The sequence below is a fragment of the Plectropomus leopardus genome, chromosome 11, assembly GCF_008729295.1.
Source record: "Plectropomus leopardus isolate mb chromosome 11, YSFRI_Pleo_2.0, whole genome shotgun sequence".
Lineage (NCBI taxonomy): Eukaryota > Metazoa > Chordata > Actinopteri > Perciformes > Serranidae > Plectropomus > Plectropomus leopardus.
This window is the reverse complement of record NC_056473.1, coordinates 29,237,225-29,262,797: the sequence shown is the minus strand read 5'-3', so window position 1 is coordinate 29,262,797 and position 25,573 is coordinate 29,237,225. Positions and strand designations below refer to the sequence as shown.

Sequence of the window (25,573 nt, the reverse complement as noted above, 5' to 3'; positions counted from 1 at the left end):
GCAGCTTAGTTCACCGTGCTCTTTGATGTGCCAAATAGTTGATGCATTTGTCTCATTAAAAATAGAAATATTTCAAGTCAAGTCAAGTCAAGTCAATTTTATTTATAAAGCCCATTAACACAAAACACGGTTTGCCTCAGAGGGCCTTACAGCGTACGACATCTCTCTGCCCTTAGACCCTCACATCACCTAAGGAAAAACTCCCGAAAAAGAATGGGGGGGCAGAAGATGATGAGGGATCCCTCTTCTAGGACGGACAGACGTGCAATAGATGTCATAAATAACAATTGAAATACAATCATGACAAAAAGGGAAGAAAAAGAGAGAGGGGGAGAGAGGCACAGCAATAATGGAAACAGACGCATGTCATATTACAATAACGATAGGTATGAAATTATTAAATGCACTCTATGATAACATTGTGGGTGCTGATAAGAGTCTCATTTCACACCCAAAATACAGCTTTACAGTATCTAAATGAAATTACAGCTCATATCAGTAATGTCTTCTCATGTAAATCCTGTGTCTGTCTGAGGCCAACCACTTTCCATTCAAGTCAAAATATTTGAGTCAAAAAAAAATATTGAAAACCCTATTGCTCCCTTTTTGGCTTGTTAATGAGTAAAACAGCCTGAGGCTTCATTCAACTGCCTTTGTAAGTGCTTTTTGTAAAGCAACAGGGTGTCTCTGCTTTTCAAGTCCCTTTCCAGGGTGCAATCAAGGCACTAAGGCCTAAACCCTGTACAGCTGGTGGCAGTTAATTGGATTCAGAAGCTCCAATAATCAATAAGCTAAAGGAAGCTGACAATTATAATTATAAAAGGTTAGAGAGTTTTTGATTAGTGTAATTGTCTGTGGCGGGGTTGCTTGAGTTTATTTGAATATGCATGAAGGAATAGCTGGTGCAAGTATACAGAGTGTAATACTTACTGAGGTATTAGAGGTGGTTACATCCAACTCTAAGTGGTTAATAAGGCAGTGAAATCTCCTGCTGAGTTCTCATTTGGTACTTTTGGTACAAAGAACATACGCAGCCTACATGTCAATCTCAGTCATAATTTAAAACAAGCACTCTTTACCTTTACTGTACATGCAGTCAACAAATGTCATTTTTATACTTTGAACACTTTTTAATGGTGTTACTGTTATTCTACTATCCTTGAAACAGTGAAATAATTAATGACTAAAAAACTAAATTGACTGTTAGTTAAACTCCTCCCATATTAAAGCAGAGCACATTAGTCTACAGTAAAAATTACAATTGATATTCAAAGAGTTTTGGGTCTTTTTGTTGTTGTTGTTGTTGTTGTTTAAGATTTTCCAATACAAAAACATCTTAGCAAAATTGTAAAGAGTGGATTAATCTGGGGGTCTGCTCCCAAAATGCACATGTCCAGCTAACTGCTGCATCCGTACCATAACCCAATATTACTGTACTTCCAAAGCCAAGGAGAATGTCATAGTTCATTTTTGTGGATTTACTGGTAAGGTAAAAAAAAAAAAAGCCATGTTCACAACAGGCCACAACCATCTATTGTCTCCGTTTTAGGCCTGTGCAGAACTCTAGTCATCATTACCTGGTAGCAATGCTGACTTTTTGCCTGAGATATGTAGCCTCAGTCCTGCAAAAAAATTATGATTGTATCAAGTGCATATTTAATATCTTTTTTTTATCATTTCAATCAAACAAAATGTGACACCCCTCCCGCTGTCTTGGGGGCTGTCCTGGCAAACTTCATCAAGCAATCGGCTGACATGGGAGGGTCGTTGCCTTGCTTAAGCTCACCTGGGCCTTCCAGGCTGTAAAAGATGGGCTAGATGTTGACTCTTCCACTCGCTTCCTACAGCAGACATCCACTGAGTATCACTCCCTTTTTTTGGTTTTGCACCTTCAACTCCTCCAAAGCACACCTGACACACATCCATGCATGGCTTTCATTACTGACCTTATTGACCTAAATACTCCATTGTTTATTGAAATAAATTTTAGTTTTTTTTTTTGTTTTTTGTTTTTTTAAAGCCAGTGTAGCTGGCCACTGCTGATAAAAGAGCCAAGGATTAAGAGTTCTAACTCTGCCACCATTATCATGGTAAATGCAAGTATGAAAAACTTAATGTGTCAAAGTAACTAGATGGAGTGTGCTAGGTTTCAAGTTTGGAAGTTCGGGTATGAGAACAACATTGCAGAGTATCTCTTTACAGTCAAAAATGAGACACATTTACACAATCGTTATCAACAGATTGTTGCACAGACGTTACATGATAAAAGACATACTATAAAGGTCTTGAAGCCACTTGCTTTGCATCAGAGAAAATGTCTCGCCACTGGGAAGCACATCAGTTAAAGAGATCAGAGTCAGATTCTCATTGTCCATCAATGCGAACCGATTTTTCTGATAGAAGCCTTGGCAGAGGCATCTCCTGCCTCTGAAGTGAAACAAGCTTAAAACCCCAAAGCGAATAGACACAGATGGCTGCTTTTATTGATTTGGACAAAATCTCCCTTTGATGAGGCGTTGTGTGAATCAACAACACAATCTAGGGTGGCTGATTATCCAGCTATGCTGTGGTATTGAACCTCAGAATAGGTAGCAAATGAAGCAGAAAGAGAGCCAACAGGACTGTCAAACTTAAATGTTTCTGCCAGTTTCACGTTTAATTTGTGTTATTGTGACATGCACTCACTCTCACACAGGCAGATGTACCATCACATTTGTTGCTAGAGAACTTTCAAGCAGAAATAAGGATTTATTAATTAACCTTCGAGTGTGTGTTTGTGTCCAGAGGTTAAAGTAGGCCGGTTGGGGCTCAGCCCCAACCAACACCTTCACATTCTAAGTCGTCACATATTACCACTTTGCAGACCTACACGTCTACATATTATGGTCTAGGTATCCTTCTGCATCTGCTGTTTACCTTCCGGGATGCTGTTACTGTGTTATCTACATAAGCACATGGTGCACATGGTTACGTTTAGACAACAAAAGCACATGGCAACCAATGCTGGGACACAAATGCATGTGGTGGCATGGATCATTAGCTTTAGGGGAAGGGGGCACATGGTAAGATGTAAACTGAAAAATAAAAAACATAAGATCACATTCACAAGGAAAACAAATACTGGACTCCCTCATGAAAGTCCAGGGTTTGTTGGATCCATCCACCAACGCTCTGACCTAGCCTGCTGGCACCCTCGTGCTCCTTTTTACATCATTGCCAGCAGCATTTCAACTTGTCTCCATCCTGCTGTGTATGTAATGCACAGGCAACAGGTTCTGTCCAGCACGATATGCCATAATGCGGACACAAAAAGTGACTTTTGGCATCACAATCTTCTGCCATAAGCACTGACAAGGCAGCAGATTTTTTTCGGAATGAAAATGGGCTGATCTCAGACAGGCTCCACTTGGGTATCCCTTCCTGATAGATGAAATCTGAACTCTAAGTTTTTGGGTTTCCAGTAAAAGTGCTGGGTCTAACTGGTCTAATTGGTGTAACGCAACAGAAAGTTTGTCAGTCTGGCGGGAAAAGTGGCTGGTTCCATATATCGGTTTGGGAATCGAGCATATAAAAAATAAATAATAAGATGCCTATTATAACTACATATCTTCTTTTTAAATAAACAAATTTTGACTTTTCTGCAATATCAGTTATCCAGGTCAGCCAGTGATTATTGTCTGTACAGCCTTGGTCACATTGCACACTAAAAGTGTTGGCAGATTATTTAGCTTGCCTTTTTCAGTTCTCTCTCTCCCCCTCCCTTTATCTGTGACAGCCCGGTCTCTTTCATTTTGTACTCTGCCTCCATTATCATCAGGAATAAAAATGCTTTTTCCCTGGGACACACGCCCGATACTACAGATTGCTTTTCAAGGAATGTTTGTCGAAATTCCAATCAAACACAAACGACAAAATACACACAAAGCCTCACTAATCATTTCAAATAACCAAATGCTGCATATCTTAGCAAGCCATTTTGTCAGATATTTAGTTTTAATTTTATAACTACGTGTTTGTTTAGCTTGTTTTCAGAGCTTTGACTAAAGCAAAATTATTTTTTTTTTTAACTTGAAGGTACAATACATTAAACCAATTAAATGGTTTCACATGGAAAGAGTTATACATTTGGCCACCTGCCACCTTCGAGGGGTTGAAAGATGTGAGATGTGTTCAAGAGCTGAATGCAACCATACAATCAATTCAACTACCGGTTACCAATGGAGAAAAGGTGAAGCAGGCGTATCTGTAATATAATCCTGGAGATGTATGTCCAGTCTTCATCAATAAACTGGCAACAGACTTTTCCACAACCTATGGTACATGTACAACCTGTCAATGGAATCGATTGAAAGGTATTGACAATTCTTCTGTTAGCTTGTGATCTTTCTGTTGGGCTGCAAGCTGACAGATGCCACACTATTGATCACGCTCCAACTGGCTCTGAGGAAGACAGATTTAAGAGTATAATAGTGGAAAAAAAGCTTGAAAGATGTCATCAGGATAATTCCTGGCCCATAATGGATGAGGCCATGCAGGTTTAGGTTCCAGAGAGAACGAATATAATAACAAAGGACTACAGCATATGTGGCACCAGGAAGCCAGCTGATCAAAATAAAAGACCTACTGAACTCCACAAAGATGTCTGAGCCATCTCTCCAGAGCTTTGGGAATGATTGAAGGTGAAGCACTTATCAAAGTAACAAAAAATAACCTCCAAAACAGCAGAGGTTCAGAGAAGGAAAATTCTGATTAGAGTAACCTCAGGTCTATAATGGGTGATGCCACTCCCTCTGTCTTGGAGGATGTCCTGGCCAACCTAATCAGGCAGTTGGCTGACATGGGAGGGTCTTTTCCTTGATTAGATTGACCTGGGCCTTGCAGGCAAGAAAAACTGGCCAAGATGTTCACTCACTCTCTCTTTTTCTTCAGCAGACATCCACCCCACATTGCTGCCTTTTGATTTTGCACCTTCAACACCTCCACCACATACCTGGCACACATCCATGCATGGCTTTCATGACTGACTTTGCTGATCTACACCCTCAATTTTTCATTTAAGTTATTCTTATGATTGTTTTTATTAAATCTCTTGTGTGGACTCCCCCCCTTGTCACATTCACTGAGCCACTTTGTGATGAATTGAAAATAAAGCTATGCAGCTTCACCTCATGATTTAAGGCTGCAGGATTGCTGGGTTTATTTCTGGAGACTGGAGGATACAAAGGACTTCTGACACCAAAAAACAATTTGCAAGAACATTGATTCTGAAACAGTCTTACATGAGACAGGAAGCCTCTAAAGTGTGACATAGGTGATAGCTTTAATCAGTTCAAGTCCAAGAACAACCAGAGAACACCTAAAAATGTAACCATTCTAGAAAATTAGGCCATGCAGACGTATCTTAAGTAAAATAAGTATTCATGAATAACGTCAAAACACAACAAGGCAAAGGAGTTATTCAAAGTCGATACTTCAAGCTTTCCTGCATAATTGGCATTAACAGAACTCAATGTATGTGTTTAGTTGGCTTTTAAAAGGCAAGTATAGGATGATGGTGTTATTGGGTCAAATTAAATGAAAGACAAAGCAACCAATCAGCAAGATTCATACCAGTCCTTATGTGTGTCCTTTGCTCATAGAGGCTAGAAGGATACGGCCATTGGTCAACTGCATTCATAATGACAACAGGAGGGGTATGAATACCTTTGACTCCACGCTGCACACATAATACACACACCCTTTACTTGTCACAGTCTGCATTGTATATAAGTGGAAACATATAAAATTGTTTGTACATAAAAAATCTACAAATCCTTTATCCTGAATGATCTGGCCTTGCCTGGTTCTTGACTTCTGCAGTCTAACCTCAGATCAGATTAGCAATTCAAAACAGTCACTGATGACCTGAAAAAAAAAAAGTTGAAAAAAACAATGTGGCAAAAAATAAACAATGGATAAGGTATGGTCCGGGTTAGACATTTAAAACACTTTTACAAGTTAGTAAATGATTGTGGAAAGAAAAGAAGAAAGTATGAAAACAGCAGTATTAACTTGTGTGATGAGAAACAAACTGCAGCCTAAAGATTGAAGGTCAAACTTCATCAAACACTCATCCACCACCCAGATCTCACCATTGTTACTCACACTAATTCCTGCATTTCTACTTGAGCGTACACAAATCACATGCTGAAGGTTTATCAAATAAGAATTCCTTAGGATACTTGGCTGTTTAAACACAGACGGCCACACAAAGCCTGTCTGTGCTTCTTTGTGTTTCTTATTATTAACTCTATACGTCATAATAATAGCCTTGAACTGAACCGATTTCAGGCAGTTAGGGGACATACTAGCCCGCCCTATTTTACTGCTGATTTTATTTTTGTTATTTTAGTGCAGTATCATCTCTGTGGTTTCAAACATTAGTGGTGATGAGTGGTTATAGGTCCCAGTGCCTCTGAGGAAGGTTCATTATAGGCCCATCACATCCTCTGTTTAGTCCCTGAGCAGGGCAGGCAACAATCAGAGACACACAGAATACTCTCAATGATGCCCGTTCATTCCTGTTTACTATCCAGCACACCTACACAGATGATAACCCTCAATTAAACTGCTGTATCATGTAAACATCACAGTTGAATGGTTGACTCACTCTGAAATGATTGTTATTTTTTCACACTTTTTAATTCCATTTCTGACCAAAAAGGACAAAATCTCTCGCAAACTTATTAAGGACACCACCAAGAGGGGAAATGTCAACTTCTAAACATAAGTAATGATTTAATTGTTTTAGGAATGGCAGATGTTGGTCAGTCGATTGCCATTGTGGGTCAAACTGAAATATCTCAACAACTACTGGACAGCGGATACATTTCGTAAAACATTGTGTTCCCTGAGAATGAATTTCAATAAATGTTGTGATCCCTTAACTGTGCATTTGGCACTACCATCAGGTCACTTTTAATTTGTTACTTTGTTTAGAGCCACATAGCTAAAAATAGCATGCTAACATGCTTCATTAATATGGTGAACATGGGAAAATTTACCTGCTAAGCAACAGCATGTTAGCTTTGTCATCATAAACATGGTAGCATTTAACTCAAAGTACTGGAGCAGCTAGTGTGGCTGTAGACTGTGTAGCTGTATTTAAGAATTCATCCTTTTTAGACCTTATAAGGACACCCTTTCAAACCCCACTGGATAATTTAAAAGTACAAGGTAGTAAAAAAAACATTGCCTCTTGGTCCAATATAAACCACAGCTTACATCATTTAAAAAACCAAAACCACATATAAATCAGAGGAAAAAACAACCAAATTGACACCACTTTCCTGGAAAGCATGCATTTTAATCTACAAAACTATACAACCTGCAGGTTAATACGATTATTAAGAGCAGATTAAGCCAAGCCTATGACTATGACCAGTTCATTGTTCAAATGCCTGCCTCTGTCAGAGCAGGCCCCTGGCTAGAGCCATCTCATTAAACTCTTCAGTGTACAGTACATCCTCCGGGGAGCGCAGCATTGAGTACAGTTCAATAAGCTACAACAGCCAAGTCAGCAGTTGGTCAATAAGAGACAGCAGCTGAGGTGAAAGGGCATGGGAGTGTGGATCTAAGGAGGAAGCATGGGGATAATGTCCTGGAAACAACTTTTACAGAGCCGAGTGGGGAAAAAAGGGGGATACTTGTGCATGGATAACAGCTCGAGGAAAGTAGCTATATGTGGAAGATTCAAAGCATGTTACTGATAGGTGGATTTCAAATTAGTTGAAGAGGAGAGAAGAGGAGATGAGATGAGAGCCATTAACTTTATTGAGCTCATTTAAGAAAACCACCAGAGGCTCAAAGATTTCTAATCCAAATAACTAATAATGTTATGTTGCCTAGCAACAATACCTAAAAAATGCAATCAAAAGTGTAATGAAACCTAACCCATTCTCCAAACATTTAATCAATTTCTCATCTAGGAGACCAAGAAAATGAAAGTGACGTCTGCGTTTCAACTTTCCAGTGGCACATCACCGTCGATGCTGACTTGTGTCAGTCTCTTGTGTTTTCTAGCGTAAGAATGAGACCATAATGCTCTATTAAAGGTTACAAGGTTCACCTGTCACATCACAATGTAGGATTGCTCAGCGAAAAGTGTGGTAGTCCCTCTATGCTGCACAAGAAAAAAATAAATAAATATTTTTATTTTAGCTTTTGCATTGTCCGTCTGTCTGCACCATTCTCGTGAATGTGATCACAAGAACACCCTGAGGGAATTTCCTCAAAATTGGCATGAACATCTACTTGCACTGAATTGATTTTGGTGGTCAAAGGTCAAGGTTGCGTTGCAGTGACCTGTTCTTGTGAGTCCAGCCCACTCTGTTCCTGAGCATCCTAAAAACAACTTGATTGTCCAACAAAGCACACAAACAGGCTCATGCTCTACCGACTGAGCTAGCAGGGCATCCCATTCCAGTTTGTTATGTTTCCAAACAGGATATTTTCTATTGCTCTTCTGTAAAAGTTAACTAGAATATGGCAGGGAATTTTCCCTTTAAGTTTTATTAGGAAATCCAGCTGCTTTTTAGCTTTTTTTTTTTTTTTACCTGAATGGAGATATGTGACAACCGTGTCAGGTTCTTTGTGATGCTGGCATAAGTCCAATATCCAGCTGCAGAGTGTAGTAGCCTACACACGTCCAGAGTGCTTACATTGTCAGTTTCGTGGAGAAGACTGTATTGAATTCTGTGCAGAAATCAACAAACAGCATTCTGAAGTAGGTGTTGTTATTTTCAAGATGTGTGAGGGCTACGCTGAGGGCAGTGGAGATGGCATTCTCTGTGGATCTGTTGGCTCTGTGAGCAAACTGGTGAGTGTCCAGGCTGGCTGGGATGTTGTTTTTGATGTGCTGGAAAACCAGTTTCTCAAAGCAGTTGATGCATTCACTTTGCCTCCTTGATGCAAGCTTTCAGTCTTGCTCTGGCTGTGTTGTATGCTTCCTTGTCACCTGACAGGCAACATTTTTGGCTCTAGAGAGCACCTTCATCTCTACATTCATCTTACCTTTCTGTTTGGGGAATGATTTTACTATTTTTGCGACCACCGTGTCACCAACACTTTTGCTGATGTACAAGTATAATGTCACTGTTGATTTGTGGTTATCCTGAGTGGCAGCAGCTCTGAACACATGCCAGTCTGTAAACTTAAAACAGTCCTGAAAAGACACTGTATCTCCAACTGTACACACTAACTGTTTTTGATTTTTTGACCCTTATCCCATTTTTTTTATTTTCCTGGAACCAAACATTAGCCAGGCTGGGTAGGGGAGAAGCTTTAGGTCTACTTTAGGTTAGCTTAGCTCTTATCCAGGCTCTTTTTTCTTGCTTCCTGGTACTATCATACCGCTCTTGGTTGCAGTTGGTCCAACCGGTCTGGCTCAGTGGTTGAAAGATTACGGTTATGCATGGGCACTGATTGTCCTATGGTCCGCAGTACTTTATCCAATCCCTGTGTTTCCTTTTCCGTTCCTAAATTGTGTATTTCTGTCATAAGCAATAGGTGCTTCAATGATAAAGGTGAAAAGGTTACAAATTATAATGAAATTGTAGAAAGGTTTATGGGAGCATCCGCATGAGGCACTATTAGCATTCGGTGCAAAAATTGTTGTCTGTTCCCAAAAAAAAAAAACACATCATAAAAGGTCCTTGCACACTGTTAGCTATGAGATTTATCATAAGAAGGTTGACAGAGAGGAGAGATGTTGTTTTCTTCCATGACTGTGCTTTATGACCAGGATCCAGTTGCACTAAGTAGTTTGCTTACAAAGTAGAGATATAGGCATCAAGTACAGATATATGCATCATAAAATGAGTGAATTAGTTCTTATGTTAATACATATTGCACCCAGTAACTGTCAGGTGGAAGTGTTGGTTAGCTAAGTGACACAAAAGTCATCAGAAAAATTTTCCCTTTTATATATCATTATACTGAGTGAAGCTGTACTTTGTACAGAAGCCTTAAGCCTCATCAGATGTTTTTCAATTTGACAAGCCAGTAAAGTAAGTCAAGAAAACAGCACTGTACTCCATGGTTGTAAATAGTTACTAAGTTTGACATAGCACTGAATTACTAATAGTAAAACAGTTTTGTTTGAAACAGCTGAGGAGGCATAGCTGGAAAACACATTTTGAAACATCGGTGTCAATAGAGAAGCTTTTGCATATCATTACAATAATTTTGCATCCCAGCTGCATTAACTAGAAGATGTTTAACAGTTCTATTTTTTTTTTCCAAAATTGTGTTTTCTGATCTAAATTGGGAAATATGTATGAAAACATACATATATGATATATAATCCTTTCAGCCTGCTTGACTTACACAGGTAGGAAGGGGACGTTTGGCTGAGACTACAAATGAGGCCACGAAAAAGGCTCTGCAATTACGTCTCAAATCTAGCACCCACAGCTGGTGCCATCATGGAGGTCCACCAAGAAGCAGACTACACACTCAAAAATAGAAATACAAAAGGAGTACATTTTTGTACCGGGGAATAATTTTTCACAAATTTATATCAGGCACAGAATGAGCCCTCCAGAGCACATAGGGGATATTATACAAAGTAACAGACAAGTATGTTATAGTTTAGGGTAAGAGGCCATAATGTTCTTCAATTTAGTCTCAGATATTAGGAAAGTTCAGTCTATGTCTGGTTTGAACGTCCTGCTCAGTTTGGTGAAGACCTAGTACTATTTTACCTACATTTTTAAGGTTAATTGATCGTTTAACATGTACAGTATCTACAAAGGAGTCGTCATTTTGTAACTGTTATTGTGGAATTTGCAGTGTTCCCTTAAGATTTTCGCCAGAAAGTAAAATTTGGTAGATCACATAAATTACATAGATTAGGTTTTGGAAGAGAAACATGGTGACGATGTATCTTAAAATAAATCATATTTCACTGGGTTTTACATGGGACACGCGCACTGGTCTGCTGGAGGAAAGTCCTGTTTGTTTGACCCATCCCAACAACATAATTTAAGGACACGGGGCACAAAAGTCCCCATACCCGTAATTACATGCGGAGTCCAGTGTTTGCTTTCCATCTGAATGTGATGTTTTTTTTCTACACCACATACCTTTGCTGAAGCCCAGGTGTTGGTTGCCATGTGCTTGTGCTGTCTAAACAAAACCACGTGCAGCCCAATCCCACCATGTGCATTTGTTGACATCATGGTAGCGCCATCACAGAACGTCAACAGCAGACTCAGAAGGACACCTTGAGCATAATATGTAGGAGTGGAAGTCCACAGCAACCTGGGACGAAAACGTGTTGGTGGAAACTTAAGTCTTTATGTTAAAACACCCCCATTCAATGAGATGTGTACAAAGTTTTCAAGGCTGACTTTTCAGTTGATAGACACCAATAGTATGCCAGTATTGTTATTAAACTTCAACAAATCCCTTCCTTTCGCATCTTAACAAAATATTAATCAGTGATAGCCTACTATAACACTTACTGCATGCCTTTAGCTTGCTACTGTACTTTTAATTCAAGATGTACTGATACTAATTTTTGCCTTAAATGACTTAGAACTACTTTGCACATTCACATTGGATCAAGAAGTGTGCATCCTGGTCTCATGTGGGCCCATTATGCGTCTGTTTTAGTTCAAGCAGAGGAACTGATTCCTCCTGGGGCTCCTTCTTTGAGCGTGAAACCACTTGTTTTGACAGAGCCTTTTTGAAACTAAAAAAAAAGAAAAGTGAAACTCCCAAAACTTCCAGTATCAGAGACCAGTAGCCAGTCTCTCGCCCTCTCCACTGGACGAGGTAGTTGTTTGTTGTGTATCAAACTCTGTGTGTGTGTGCGGCCGTGCGGCCGTGCCCGTGTGTGTGCATTTAGAGCAGTCTAATACAAGAGAAAGTGGGTCATAGCTCCTCAGGGGAACCACTCTGGTAGCTTGAACTTCCTCTTCATCATACATGTTTAATGATGGATTGTAACATGTTTAAAGGCAGCGGCCCAGCCACAGCTGCTATTGACAAAGGCCAGCATACATGTAAACACTCACTCACACACACACACACACACACACAAAGAGGAGAGGTATGACTGAGCAAAGAGGCCTGTACTGTATGTACACCGGAGACCATATATGCATAAGATTACATGCATGCTACATTATCAAGTAGCCTACGTGCTCTGATATGTATATGTAGTCCCAAGCTACACACACACACACACACACACACACAAATGCACACACACTGTACTGAACATTTTATCACAGTACAGTAGAGATGACTGGCTTTTTAGAATCCTCCATGAAGAAAATAATTCACATTTACTGCTATTTAGGGACAATCCCTGAGTGATATCACTGTAATATTCCTACAGGTTTCTTGGGGATTAGTTTTGATGTAATGTGCAGTGTAGTTGTAACATCATTTATAGTACAAATTATGCCTTTATAAAGTTTCAAAGTGTGCCAGAATTTCTTCTCCTGACTGATCAGAATAACATTTCTAATGCCAGTATTTAAGAAATTCCAGCCATGTATTCCATAATGAGGAATCTACTGGATTAATTCTCTTATTGTTTTGCTATAGACCTGCAAAGTGCTGCTGGGAGCTATGGGGAATATCGGGTGGGGCTTTTTCTCTCACTCCAGCCTGCCAGTCTAAAAGAGAAACCAACACTTGCACGGTTCAGTCTGCTCGAGGAAGGATGGTGGATGTTGTTTTGCAGTTATAGGTCTAAAATGTTTTGTAGATTCTTGCTGGTGCAAATGGGTGCATGCAACAAGTTTACAGATCACACTCTTCTGACTTTTAGTTCAGAGGGAATACAGTGAAACAGTGTGGTTCAGGGTTTTCTCCTCTTTTAAGATAAGTGACAAAGTCAATTTTATATTAGTTAATGCACACACCTGTTGATATAAGATCCCCTTAAATCTACAAATTAATTCTTTAAAATTGAAAGCAAGAGGATGGATTACAAACACAGATGGAAGAATTACATTTCACAATTAATCTTTAATCCCAATTTGGAAAGTTTAAGGGAAACTGCATTTAAAAGGAAATGTGTCTTTTTGGGGCTTAAGTCTACTGGATGCTCTTGTAAAAACATGAAATCATTAAACTATCAATTTCACCACACACTGCATATTTTTAGATCATTTTTGGCACAGCTGCAGGTTCCTGCAATAAAACTCCAGTGCGCTTTAAACTCTAAGAGAGAAGATTTTGGAGTCTGACCTGAGTCTGTATAACGCGGTCTGGCCAGGTCCCTGAAGTAGTAAATGAAATCCAGGCAGTGGTCGTCCTGCACTTCTCCCTTGGAGCACAGGTCCGAGAGCAGTTCCAGCGCCTTTCGACAAATCTCATCCTCTCTTTCTGCAGGCATTGCCCTCCAGCATCCTTCTGACTTGTCGGCCACTCCGGCTGATCCTCCACCACCTCTCTCTCACACAGCTCTGTCTCACACACACTCCCTCTATCAGCGCAAAGACGCACCAGAATCACTACGACTACACCCCTGGATAGGTCCGGTGCGCTCGACGCATCCGCGAAATCCAGTGAAATCCAAAGTTTAGGTGGGTTTTGAGTGACTGGTTGAGGTTTCAGCAAAGAGTAGATAAGTTTTCATCGGTTAGAAAATCCGCCTTTGCATAGTTTTGTTATTCAGCGATGAAATAAGGCTCCAGGGCCAGCGCGCAACACGCTCCTCTCTTACTCTTCTTTTCCCCCTCCCTTCTGTTCACTCCTTTATCTCTGTCTCACTTTGCCGCTTTATCTCCTGTCCGTTTTTCCGCGATGCTGCTGAATCCCTCCCGAGCCTCCAGGCTTCAGCAACGCCAGTCAAGGTCCTTGAATGAATGCTCGGCTTTCACTGCGCTCAATTATCTCTCAACGCGCTGGGATGCTGAGAGACAGACAGGAAGCTCTGCCTCCATCTACCCCCCCTCCAACACATCTCCTTGCTATCCAGGCAGCAGCAGCAGCAGCCTGCACACTTCAGGGAGAAGTCTTCTGAGGAAACGCCGGTGGAGATCTTTGTGTGCCTAACCTCTTCACTGCAAATGTCATGAATTCCCAGCGTTCCTGCTTTTTTCTCCCTTTGTTAAATAAGTAAAGTCAAAGATGCGATTCCTCTCAGGTAAAAACATGAGTAATGAAGTAATATCCTCATGTGCTGCTGGGTATCAGATCAGGGGCCCAAGCACCTGTGAGGGCCCTCATGCACGAGTCTGACCTTTACTGGTGGAGGTAATGAACGACAGATAAATGTCACATTAAAGCCCTGGTGATGGAGCTAATAAAGGCCTCGCCGTCTCAGTCGCTCCGTCTCTTTCTGTGTGTTTGTGAAGAATTAGGGGAGGATCTTTCAGTGTATCAACAAAGGCTCCAAGCAACGTAAGAATAACCAGACTGTGAAGCTTTTGTTATACCAGTTGCCAGTGTTAAAGCTGCATAAGGCTGATTATCAAACTGATGTCAAGTAACTAAAAGATGGTCCTACTGTCAGGGCCAGTTTGGTTATGAAAATAGCCTTGGACTTTTTGACTCAGACCGACACTGTATTTACTGAACAAAAGTTTCATTGCAACACTTTTTTCATGATTCAAAGGTTTAAATTAAAGATCTAAGACTTTGTATGCACTAAATAGATATATTTCTCTCAAATTCTGGTTGTAATTTTTTTTAAAAATCTGTTTTAGTGAGTGCTTCTCTTTTTCCAAGATAACCCATCCACCTGACAGGTGTGGTATAACAGGATGCTGATTATACAGTGTCATTAATACACAGTTGTGCCTGGGGATTGACAGGTGGTAGATGGGTCCCACAAGCAATGGACTTTCATGTGAGAGTCAAGTGTTTGTGTCCCATCTGAATGTAATGGGTTTTTGGTTGTTTGGGGTTTTTTTTTACAGCTTACCATGTGCCTCCTTCCCCGAAACCTAACCATTTGTGCCCGTTCTGGCATCAGTTGCCATGTGCTGCTGTTGCCTAAACATAACCACATGCTGCGTCATCCCACCATGTGCATTTGTTGATATCATGGTAGCGGCATCCTGGAACATAAACAGCAGATGAGGAAGGATACCTGAATTGAATTATGTAGACATGGAAGTCCGCTGCAAAGGGGCAATATTGGACGAGACCATGTTGAAAGTTTTGTGGCTGTATCTTCCATGGTGATCTATCTTGGTGACAATGATCTGTCCATAGACAGACAATAAACATCTGCCAAGGTACTTAAAAATGGTTTCTATGGTGGTTGATGACACACACAGACTCACAAGATGAAAACAATTACAGCCATCATGACATTGTTGCATAATTAAATATCTTTTAACTCTGTTTTTGGCCTCCACCAACTCTGAGGAGGGTATCTGTCTATTTAGCTGTGAAATGCTCCACTGTGTTCAACAATTACTTTCGTATTCAGTTCGTCTGCTGTTTATTGCTGAGCAGGAGTGTGTTGCTGCTGGAAACAAAGCAAATGAGAGCTTTGAGACTGAACCTAAGCATTTATGTCTGTGGGCCATGAAAGCAAAATAATAAACTTACACAATGGGGTCTTTAGAACTTATTTTCTGAAAACATCTGCCTCCTGTGGCCAAAAACGACCCTGCAAGATTGATCCAAAACAGCAAAACTTGCAGGCCAAACAGCCAAACAATGAGCTAAAACTCACTTTGAGGGTATGTAAAGCTGAGGGGAGCTGCAGATTCAGGCGATGATTCTCAGTAGCTTCAGACCTCTTTCACTTTGAACCCAGTTTTCCAAAGATTTGTTTTGGATTTATTTCGAACATTTAAAAAAGTAAATAGAGAAATTATTATAAAAAAAAAAAGCAGACAGACAAAAAAAAGTAATATTTTCAGATAATGAAAATCATAAATCAAAAGAAATGGTCAAACACATGACCTGGTTTACACATTTGAAAAAGAGTGAGAAGAAGTACAAACTTATTTAATCCCACCCAAGAGTCATTGAATTTTAATTAACCAGCTTCCTCATTAATTTAAATCTACACTCAAATTAATTAAACATATATGCACTCACCCACATAACCCAAATCAAATATTTACAATTTTCCATTACCATTTATAGAAAAAAAAGAGGAAGACAAACTAGGAAAAAAATAAACACCAAGTCACCAAATAAACAAACAGCATCACTGTACTTAAAGAAAAATTAAGTTTTTACACACTGTTTTAAACTGATTTATGTTTGGACATTTTTTAGGGCCATACTTCAGCTGTTCCATAGTTTAACTCAAAAGATTGAGACTTCTCCTGAGTATTAACAAGTATGTGTGCCATGGTAAGACAAAATATAGCTGAAAAGATGAGGGAAAAGAAATACAAGTTAGAATAATATCCCCAGGATTCTCCGTGTAGACATCTCTGGTTTGATTCAAATGAATGTGGTGATTTATATTGGATGAATTACCTCATCGGAGCTGCCGGGGCATTTGCGAGCTCACGCAATCGCTGTAAAGCCAGGGGTGTGGAGGTCAAACTCTGCTGTTAGATCAGAAGAAGAACACAGAGCAGCTCTCCAGAGGCCAGCTGACACTGCCAGCTAAATTCACTGATGTAATACTCATCGCAGACTCGTTAAGGTCAGGCAAGGGTCAGAGGTTCAAGCCAAGGTAACCATGACAACCAGATGAAGTTTGAAAAAAAATTCTGCTGAGTAGATGCCTCTTTTTTTGGGAGGAGGGTAAAAAACTCATAGTGTTACAAATACCTTGTGTGCTCAATGGGGACTCTGACCACCAATCCTACCCATGAGCAGCATCCAGCCGTCACACTCACCGACAGGCGTATTTCCACTGGGGATCGGTGACTCAAGCTGAAACTTTTACAGTTTCACTCAGAAGATCTGAGTTGATTGAAATGTTCGGATGCTCATCTGAGTGTCCTTCGGGTATTATTGTGCGCTCACAGCATTTGAGCTTTTAAAACAAAATAATAAAAAAGAAACAAAAAATGTAATTAGCCAACTGCGAAAGCCTTTGTGGTGAAACGTATTTCATTTTTCAGTTTGAAAGAAAATGTTGTATTTTCAAAGATCAATTAAAAGGAAGGATTTCTATTATCTAGTGTACAGATGCAGTTGATGCTGACTTGACATTTTAAAGAGGCAATAAGAGCGGGGGCTACTTTTGAAACAGCTCCCACGGGATATCACTCAACCTTTGGTTTGTTTTTGCAAGCAATCAGGGGTCATGGGGAGTTTTTTCAATAATAAAACCTCAGCATGAACCTGCTCGTGTGATTTGATCAGGCGAAATGCAGGCACATGTCCCTTTTGTCAGGGTTTTTTATTTTATTTTGTGCATGTCTGCTTGTAGGCCTAATCAAGTAATACAATTTACAATTAATTATAAAGTAGCTGTTAATAAAATGACCTAGCTGCTTTTTCACATTAAATAATGACTTCTCACCTGCGGTAGGTGATGGTCGTACAGGATGTGCCCTCCGTTGTAACACAGAATACCACAGACAGACACTGAGTGGCAACATTCAGATGTTGAGTTTCATTTGTGTCATTATCATGTTATATTTATGCATTAGCATTACGCAGCATCACCTTAACATTGTGTATCATCAGTTATGCAACATAAGTTTAATAGTGGTCCTGACAGCTGGTTCTTACCGCGGTTAAAATGAGCAGTCATTTCAGAACACCTGGGAACGCCAGCTGCCACGTAGATTTTGATGCTGGTCTGTTATGGTCTGTAATGTGCTTGTAGTGGCCGAAAGCATATAGAAAGATCTGTATTTCAGAAATAATTTCTCACATTTGACACTGTAAAACAACAGTAAATTGAACATTATATGAAATCTACTTATAATTAATTTTGAATGTATCTACTGTACTGTTTGTTGTGTTATAAAAGGAGCTCCAAAGTTAAGTATCAAATAACAAATAAGTATTAAATGACCCTAACTATGACCATACAAAGGTTCATATGGTTTTGTGTCATTTTGTGCTTAGTTTTTAAAGTCTTTTAAGCATTATTGCCCTGTTCAAAACATTGGTTAGAAAAGTAATCAAATGTAATATTTTAGATTACATTCATGAAGTTGTGAAAATAATTACATAACATTACATTTTCACAGGGTAACTGGTCATCTGTAAACTATTTCTTTTCCAAAGTATCCTTCCCAACAATGATTATTTACTACAATAATCCTCTGATTTTATCAAGTGAAGACAATGACAATGTTATGGTGCAGTTTGTTATAAGATTCGATGTTACAATCTGTTTTAATATGAGTTTCTATAATTCAACACGTTATGTTGTAAATTATGTTAGAGTATGATTTTTTTACCTTTGAGCACAAATCCTTGTATAGGTCTGCACAGCCCTGGTAATGTGCAATCAAACTGCTCTAGCGCTGAAGTGATCTCTCAAGATGTCATCCATTTAGGAGCCAGATGATGCAATCCTGTCAGCTTAAGTGGTCAGCAGGTCCAAAATATCAGCACAACATCGAAAAGCAATTGCTGTGCATGATGATGCAGAGCTGTTGGTTTAAAACCATGTTCTATTCAGCAGTTGTTGTTGTTGTTGTTGTTGTTGTGTGTGTGTGTAGGAGTGTAGGAGTGTGTGTGGGCGCCTCAGCCCTTGTGTTTGGTTTCATCTCTGTACACATGTGCATATTTATTTGTTCGTTTCCAAATGCGTGTGACTGACACTCTTTGCATTTAAGCGTGCACGTGGACTCATCGGTGCGCCTGTGTGTGTGTGTCACCTTGGCGTGTGTTTGATTTAGCATTATTTGGGAGGATTCAGCCAGGCTCGGAGCCAGCCCAGCTGCCTCAGAGGCACAGAGGGCATCTGTTCAGCCTCCACACCGGTTGCTCTGTTCTTAAACGCTTCTCATAAAGCAGCATCTACATAGAAACTCCTAACAGAGGTTAAAGGGCTAATCGCTGTGATTTTAACTATCCTGTGGCTAAGAATGGTAATTTTTATATATCTGCTTATTTTTAAAAGATTTAGATTTTTCTCTTTTTTTTTCAATGCCACTGACTTCAGCATTATTTAATGTATGTTGGAGGTTTCTAGCTTTACACTGAAGGCTGTGCTTTAACTATAACGCCTCTGTTCATTGGAATGCCAGCGGTCAATGAGGTCGTGTCGACCTGTAACTGAATTGTAAGTGAGGCGAAGGAATTCCCATATAACTTAAAAGCACCGCTGCTTTCGCAGTGCTTTCGGCATAAGATCCCGAAACCAAAAGCCACCTTTGATGTCTGCATGATAAACCGCTGGACAGTTTCAGCTGAGAACGTGGCCGGGCAGAACCAGCCGCAGTGTTGTTATACGCCACCGAGCAGCAGGACAGCACCTGTCAATGCAGCTTTATACGCAGCCCATCGGCGTCAGTGAGAAAGCAGCCAGACAGAACCTGTCACATCCAGATGATACGCCGCTGGATGGCGTCAGGTTGAAATGCTGCCATTAACGACATCATATAAGGAGTGCAAAGGTGCCTTTGGGGTGAGCGGGATGGGTGTAGGATAGATCAAACAAACCTTGAGCTTTCATGCGTGAGGGATGGTATTTATTTCCCATTTGGATGTGATGTTTTTTTGCTACACCTTACCATAAACCTTCTTCCCCTAAACCTAACCATCCATTCTCGTGTTGCCTAATGCTACCCCCCGTGCCAGCATGTGCTTTTGTTGACATCCTGGTGTTTGTTATCATGTGCTTGTGTTATCGAAACATAACCACGAGCAGCGTCATCCCACCATGTGCAGTTGTTGACATCACAGTAGCGGCATACCGGACCGTTAACAGCAGAAGCAGGGGATTACCCAGAGCACAGTATGTAGATGTCGAAGTAATATGCACACATCCTTGCACTGGCCACCTTGTATTGTTTAGTCTTAACTTATTTGTATTATTTTATGGTTTTGCCACCACTAAAGAGTTGCCAAACTGACTTTTGTTGTTTTTAACAGTGACAATAAAGATCTTATATTATCTTACCTCACCTGTATGTTTTTTTGTTTGTTTGTTTGTTTTTAGATTTGACTCCACCCATATAGATACAGCAACAGATCTGTTGCTGGAGACTGTATTGGTCTCTTCAAGGAACCACTTTTGTATTAGTGGCAGATGTAGAATTCACGTGCAACCCCTTTTACAGTGCACATGTCATTTATTCTATTTTTAAGATGAACATTTTATTTTATTTTCAAAACATAACCAAATAAAGGAAGAACACACTCAAACAATGGTACTTCTCTAATTACTGAAGCAGAGAATGGACTCTATTTCCCTGGTCAGTGACCAGTTAATGAGCTGTTAAGGTCACTGGTTTGACAGTACATCCATGGACATTTAACCTCGACAGACAGAGATGATAAACTGTGTCAGCTGTCCTCCAGATCTTTGTGTGTGTTTGTGTTTGCTCCATATTACCTCCTATAAAGAAAATCAATGAAACCCATCTGGGGTTGCGACACTGTGTGGAATCTACATACTAATTGAACTGAACAGTGCAGCTATGTAGCCTCAGCCGGCTTGTAGTCACATCCTTTATGTGAAACCCCTCAGTCAGATTTTTAAAATGTTACTGAAGGGATTGTGAAAGCACCAGTGCTACCTTAGGAAAATAAAGATTCTCTAAAAATATAGTTTTTTTCTGTATTTGTTTGCAGATTTCCATAATTTTATCTGTTAGTCTGGTATTTTTCTGTCAAGGATAGCAAGGAAACACATTTAGAGCAGGTCGAAGGGAGAGGAGAAAACAGGAAGAGAGGTAAGGGTGCTGGGGAAAGGACACAGCAGAGAGGATTGAAGAGAACAGTGAGGCAGTATTTTGAGGCACTTGGTGAACAAACAAGTGATTCTTTGAAGGTCTTGGCATTTGACAGCAGGATGTGAGATAGCAGAGAGAAAGATGTGAGGGAAAAAGTTAATTTGGTTTTTTACAATGGAGAGTCTAGAACCCTTGGACCTTTTCTAACCATCCATCAGTCTGAAGCTTTTATCAGTCAGCCCAAACACCAACAAATTCGTCTTTAAAATCAGTCTTGCTGACATATTTCCCTGCATGAAATAAAATAAAAAGTTTAGTTTTTCAAAAGGTCATGGTCCTGTAAATATTTATCCATTACTAACCTCTGTCACTTTAATATTCATTTTACTATTCAGCAACTAATGTAACAGAATAATGATTCAAGCATGTAAATACAGTCATATCTAAGTCGGCAGTGTTTACAGGGAAAATGTTGTGGTGCGAACTAAACAGTGTAGCAGCAAAAAAAAATGTCACCAAATATCATCACATTAATTGTGGTTATTAGCGTCATATAGATGGATTACAGGGTTCCTCTACACCAGTCATTAAATATTATCGCTTTTGCAGTGATTTTGGCATAAAATGTTGACGCTGAAAGCCAACTTTCGTGGCTGTATGATACGCCACAGCATCAGCTGAGAAAGCAGCTGGACAGAACCATTCAGGGTGTTATTGTACGCCACCAGACAGCTGGGTAGCACCTGCCGCATGTTGCGGACGCAACGTCCGCATGATGTGCAGTTGGAGGGTGTCAGGTTAAAACGCTGCTGGTAATGACGCAATTTAAGAAGCACAAAGGTCCCCATATGGCTGGCGAGAGTGGTGGTGGATGTGTCCAACATCCCCTGGACTTTCATGCAGCAGTCTGGTGTTTGCTTCCAGTCTGAATGCGATGTTTTGTCTACACCTACCTATGTGCCTTTTTGCTTAATTCTCACCATCCATTGCAGCATGTGCTTTTGTTGATGTCCTGGCATTTGCTGCCATGTGCATTTGTTACCTTAACATAACCACATGCAGCAAAATCCTCATGTGCCTTTTTGACACTCCAGCATTTACCAGCATCCTGGAATGTCAACAGCAGACACAGAAGGATACCTAGTTTGTATGCAGACGGGGAAGTCCAATGACAAAAAGCAGCAATATTTGATGGCATTGGTTTTAAGAGCGAGAAAGTCCACATAGATAAGTCAGCTAAGTGGTAGATGGGTAAAACACAAGACTTTCCCCTAGGAGACAGGGGTTTGTGTCCTGTGTCAAAATCTTCACATAGAATTTTTTTTATGATACCCTACACATTAGCTCCCAATTAAACATAAAGTTAACCTAGCAATCCTTAACATAAAGTTACATAATTAACATAAAGTTATGGTGGTTAGGACACCACATACGAGGGGTTAATGTCATTTATCAGGAATTAAAGGACTGGGAGGCCATCAGGTGCACAGTCATGACTTAAAAAATGTTGAGGAGAGCAGCAACAGTCATTTACTTGGGACAAACAAACAAAACAGAACTAGTTAGCATTAGCAGCAGCAGCAGCAGCTGCTGCGGCTGAGCAGGCAATGAATAAATGAATACAGTGCCAGGATAAATTCTTATAAAGCAACAGCACTCTAAATGTATTTTGTTCTCATTGTGGTTTAAATATTTGAGGATGGAGGAATGAAAGCCACTACAGAACTAACAGCAGTCTGTTGGTGAAGCTACACAGCTTTGATGAGACTCAGAGAGACTTGAGAATATTTACAATTCCTCACAATAGCATCCACGTTGCTGAAATTTTGAAAGGCTGCATTAGAGAGACAGGGTGTGCTTGTGTCCAACAGGCAGACTGTGTTGTCGTCTGTTAAACATAACTTGGCAGGGCAGCTTCTCACAGGAACTCATGTGAACTGATGAGAGACAGTCAGAGCTGCTCTAGTTTTTTTTCCTTTTTTTCCATCTCGATGTGGGAGTGCTTGCTTGTCAACTGTAACAACCTAAGGGTCTAAATAAGTTCCAGCACAAGCTGTGTTGTTGTGCACCTTGACATAAGCATGGAAACAGGCATACATATAAAAAATAAAGTAGAGCTTTTAATGATCCTCTCACCATCCTCTTCTTGTTTTCTCCCTTCTTGTGTGTCCAACAGATACAAATGCCTTCAGCTACTTAAAAAAATGTAGTTTGATCTTCACAGCAACTATACAGCTTTTGAACTGGAGTAATTTTAGACTAAAGCATCGCTAAACTGCAAGTGCTACTATGTAGGATTTTAAAAGAAAGAGTTGTTTTTTTACACCTAGGTTGGTTTTTAGTGACCAACTCCACCACGCTGTGCCACAGAGGGTTCCTTGTTTTCTGTGGACATTGAACTCGACAAATCTATTACCACATGTCGAGAGATGGACTGCAGAGGCATGAAGTGCTGAGGTGGTTCCAGTTTCCATTTCAGCGCTCATCTGCTCTGTTTGTTTAATCGCTCATTTGCTCCCTGGATTACTGTCTCCCTGTGGTTTACAATCATTACAACTCGTTGATTTACATGAAATAATAGGTCATATTTGTGCAATATTATGAACAATTTCATGGACATAATCATATACATTACGAATTAACCATAAACACATATTCGGTCTCCAACAGCACCTGAGGGAAATATTGCCTCTTTAGTTGTTTTTCTTGTGAAGAAAAAAGAAAATTATGTTTACATTTTGTGTTGATCACCACAATGTACTGTGGGTAAAATGACATTACATTAAATTAAATGCATTTCCTCATCTGCAATTGTTAAAACTCATATTAGGCTAATGGTCATCTTCTTCCTCTGCATTGCTACATTTCCTTGTATTTTCCCACTACGTTTCAAAGGGGTGAGGATGGAGGATTTTATCATGCAGCACATTTATTAAAATGTCCATGTTTTAAGATTTATATAAGTGACCTTTTTACAAGGTGCTGCCTGATTATATTTTTTTCTGTATTCACTGTGTTCTTCCTCACTTTTTTGTATCTTAGTATTGTATAACAAGTATGTCTTCCATTTTGTATGCCTCAGTTCTGAAAAACTACCACTCCCAGGAGGTGGAGCGTATACCACCAAGGTTGCGCACAGGTGTTGTTGCATTCTGCCGGTGATTAGACGGGGATTACTTTTACCTGCCTGTTCAGTGTTGATTCAAGTGTGCTCTGATGAAGGTCTGACAAACCGAAAGCTCAGGATTAGGTGAAACTCTGCAAAGATGTGAATGTGCAGTAATCTTTCAACAAGATTCCACACAGCACAGTGTGGTGCAGTCTTGGATGAACTTTTATCCAGACAACCACGTAAATGTGTAGGGGTAATTCCCTAAACTTGTGGTTTATGGCCGTAGAACTTAGCAAATCAAAGGCCTTTCAAGACTGAATTTACTGCACACATGTTGCTTGTTTCACCTTTGTGACTCTCCAATAACTGATCTGCTGATTTTTTCGACAACAGTAGATGGGATTTACAGCAGATCTTAAATTAGCTGATGGATTTGCAACCTCTTCCTCATAAAGAAATCAGCTCAGCTAATCTTGCAATGCAGCAGACAAATACACTTTGCAAAAACCATTGAACACATAGTAAGACAGTCATTGCATTGGCCATACACACAGTACATACCCGGGTTTGTCTTACAGTAAAGCACACCACATTAATGCTCTTGGTCAGCAATGGAGCATTGAATTATTAAAGGGTAAATTAGCAGCAAATGACAAACAGGACTAATCTGTTAAACTGCTCTCGGTGGATCAAGAAGCATGTTGTTTTTTCCATCATTTGTGTGCATGTTTTCAACATCTGCTGTGATACTGATCACTGGAATTGAACTGCAAAAACAGAAAACAGTATAAAGACACCTTTTCAGACCAAACGTAATTGAAAAAAAGTGAAGAGTGTTGTATTGTATCAAATCAAGCTTTAAGGGGACTTCAGGTCTCCACTCCACTGGAGCCTGAAAAGATAAGATGATCGTCAAATAGTCTTTTTTGACCTTCGACAGAGATTTTGTTCTAATCATTCACTTCAAAGGCGAAGAGCAGACATCACTTTATTCCCTAAGATGATTCTTGACCATCTACGAACATCTTGGCTTAGCCCTCACTTCACAAAAAGAAAATCAAATGTTTTTTTTGTTTGTTTGTTTTTTTTTTTACAGTTTAGATTTATTTTCTAGCCATTAGTTTGCATATATGAAAATAAAGATGCTTGAGTTGTATAAAGGCACAGGAGGTGCTAACATGCTGCCTATGCTACACAGCCTGACAGACATTCTGTAATCCATCACAGTGAACATTGCATCTGCATTCATTTTTGTCAGTGCTACATAATGTTGGATTATTACAAAATGTTGGCATTGCTTTGCATACTAACCAAACTGAAATGAATGTAGATCTGATGTTAAATGCAATAGATTACATGCTTACTAACTGATTTTCGTAATGTTATTCTTTGAAATACAAAAAATGTGTTTCATATATGTGTCTAGATTTGGAAAACACAGCAATATTCGTGCAAAACAGTTTAAAGCAGCATTAATTGTCTTTTCTGTAGCAACTTGGGGGAGACAGGACAAGCTGTAACCACATGATGAACGTGTTGAAGATGTAAGCAAAGAGCTGATTATTATCATAGTCATGTTTATAGCCATCTAACAATTGGGAATTTAATATTTTGTGTCTTTTTCACTCCATTTTGGTCTCCACTATCCCCTGAGAAAAATATTAGTGACTTAAGC

At 39.8% G+C, this 25,573-nt stretch overlaps 1 protein-coding gene across 1 annotated transcript in view; it reads right to left on the bottom strand.

Annotated features, from left to right (window-relative positions):
* The window catches only part of syt9b (synaptotagmin IXb), a 44,081-nt gene extending 30,688 nt beyond the window's left edge, over positions 1-13,393 (bottom strand). Inside the window, exon 1 of the mRNA XM_042496228.1 lies at positions 13,246-13,393. Coding sequence (XP_042352162.1) covers positions 13,246-13,393 — 148 coding nt within the window. The remainder of the gene's footprint in view (positions 1-13,245) is intronic.
* Positions 13,394-25,573: the final 12,180 nt, after the last annotated feature.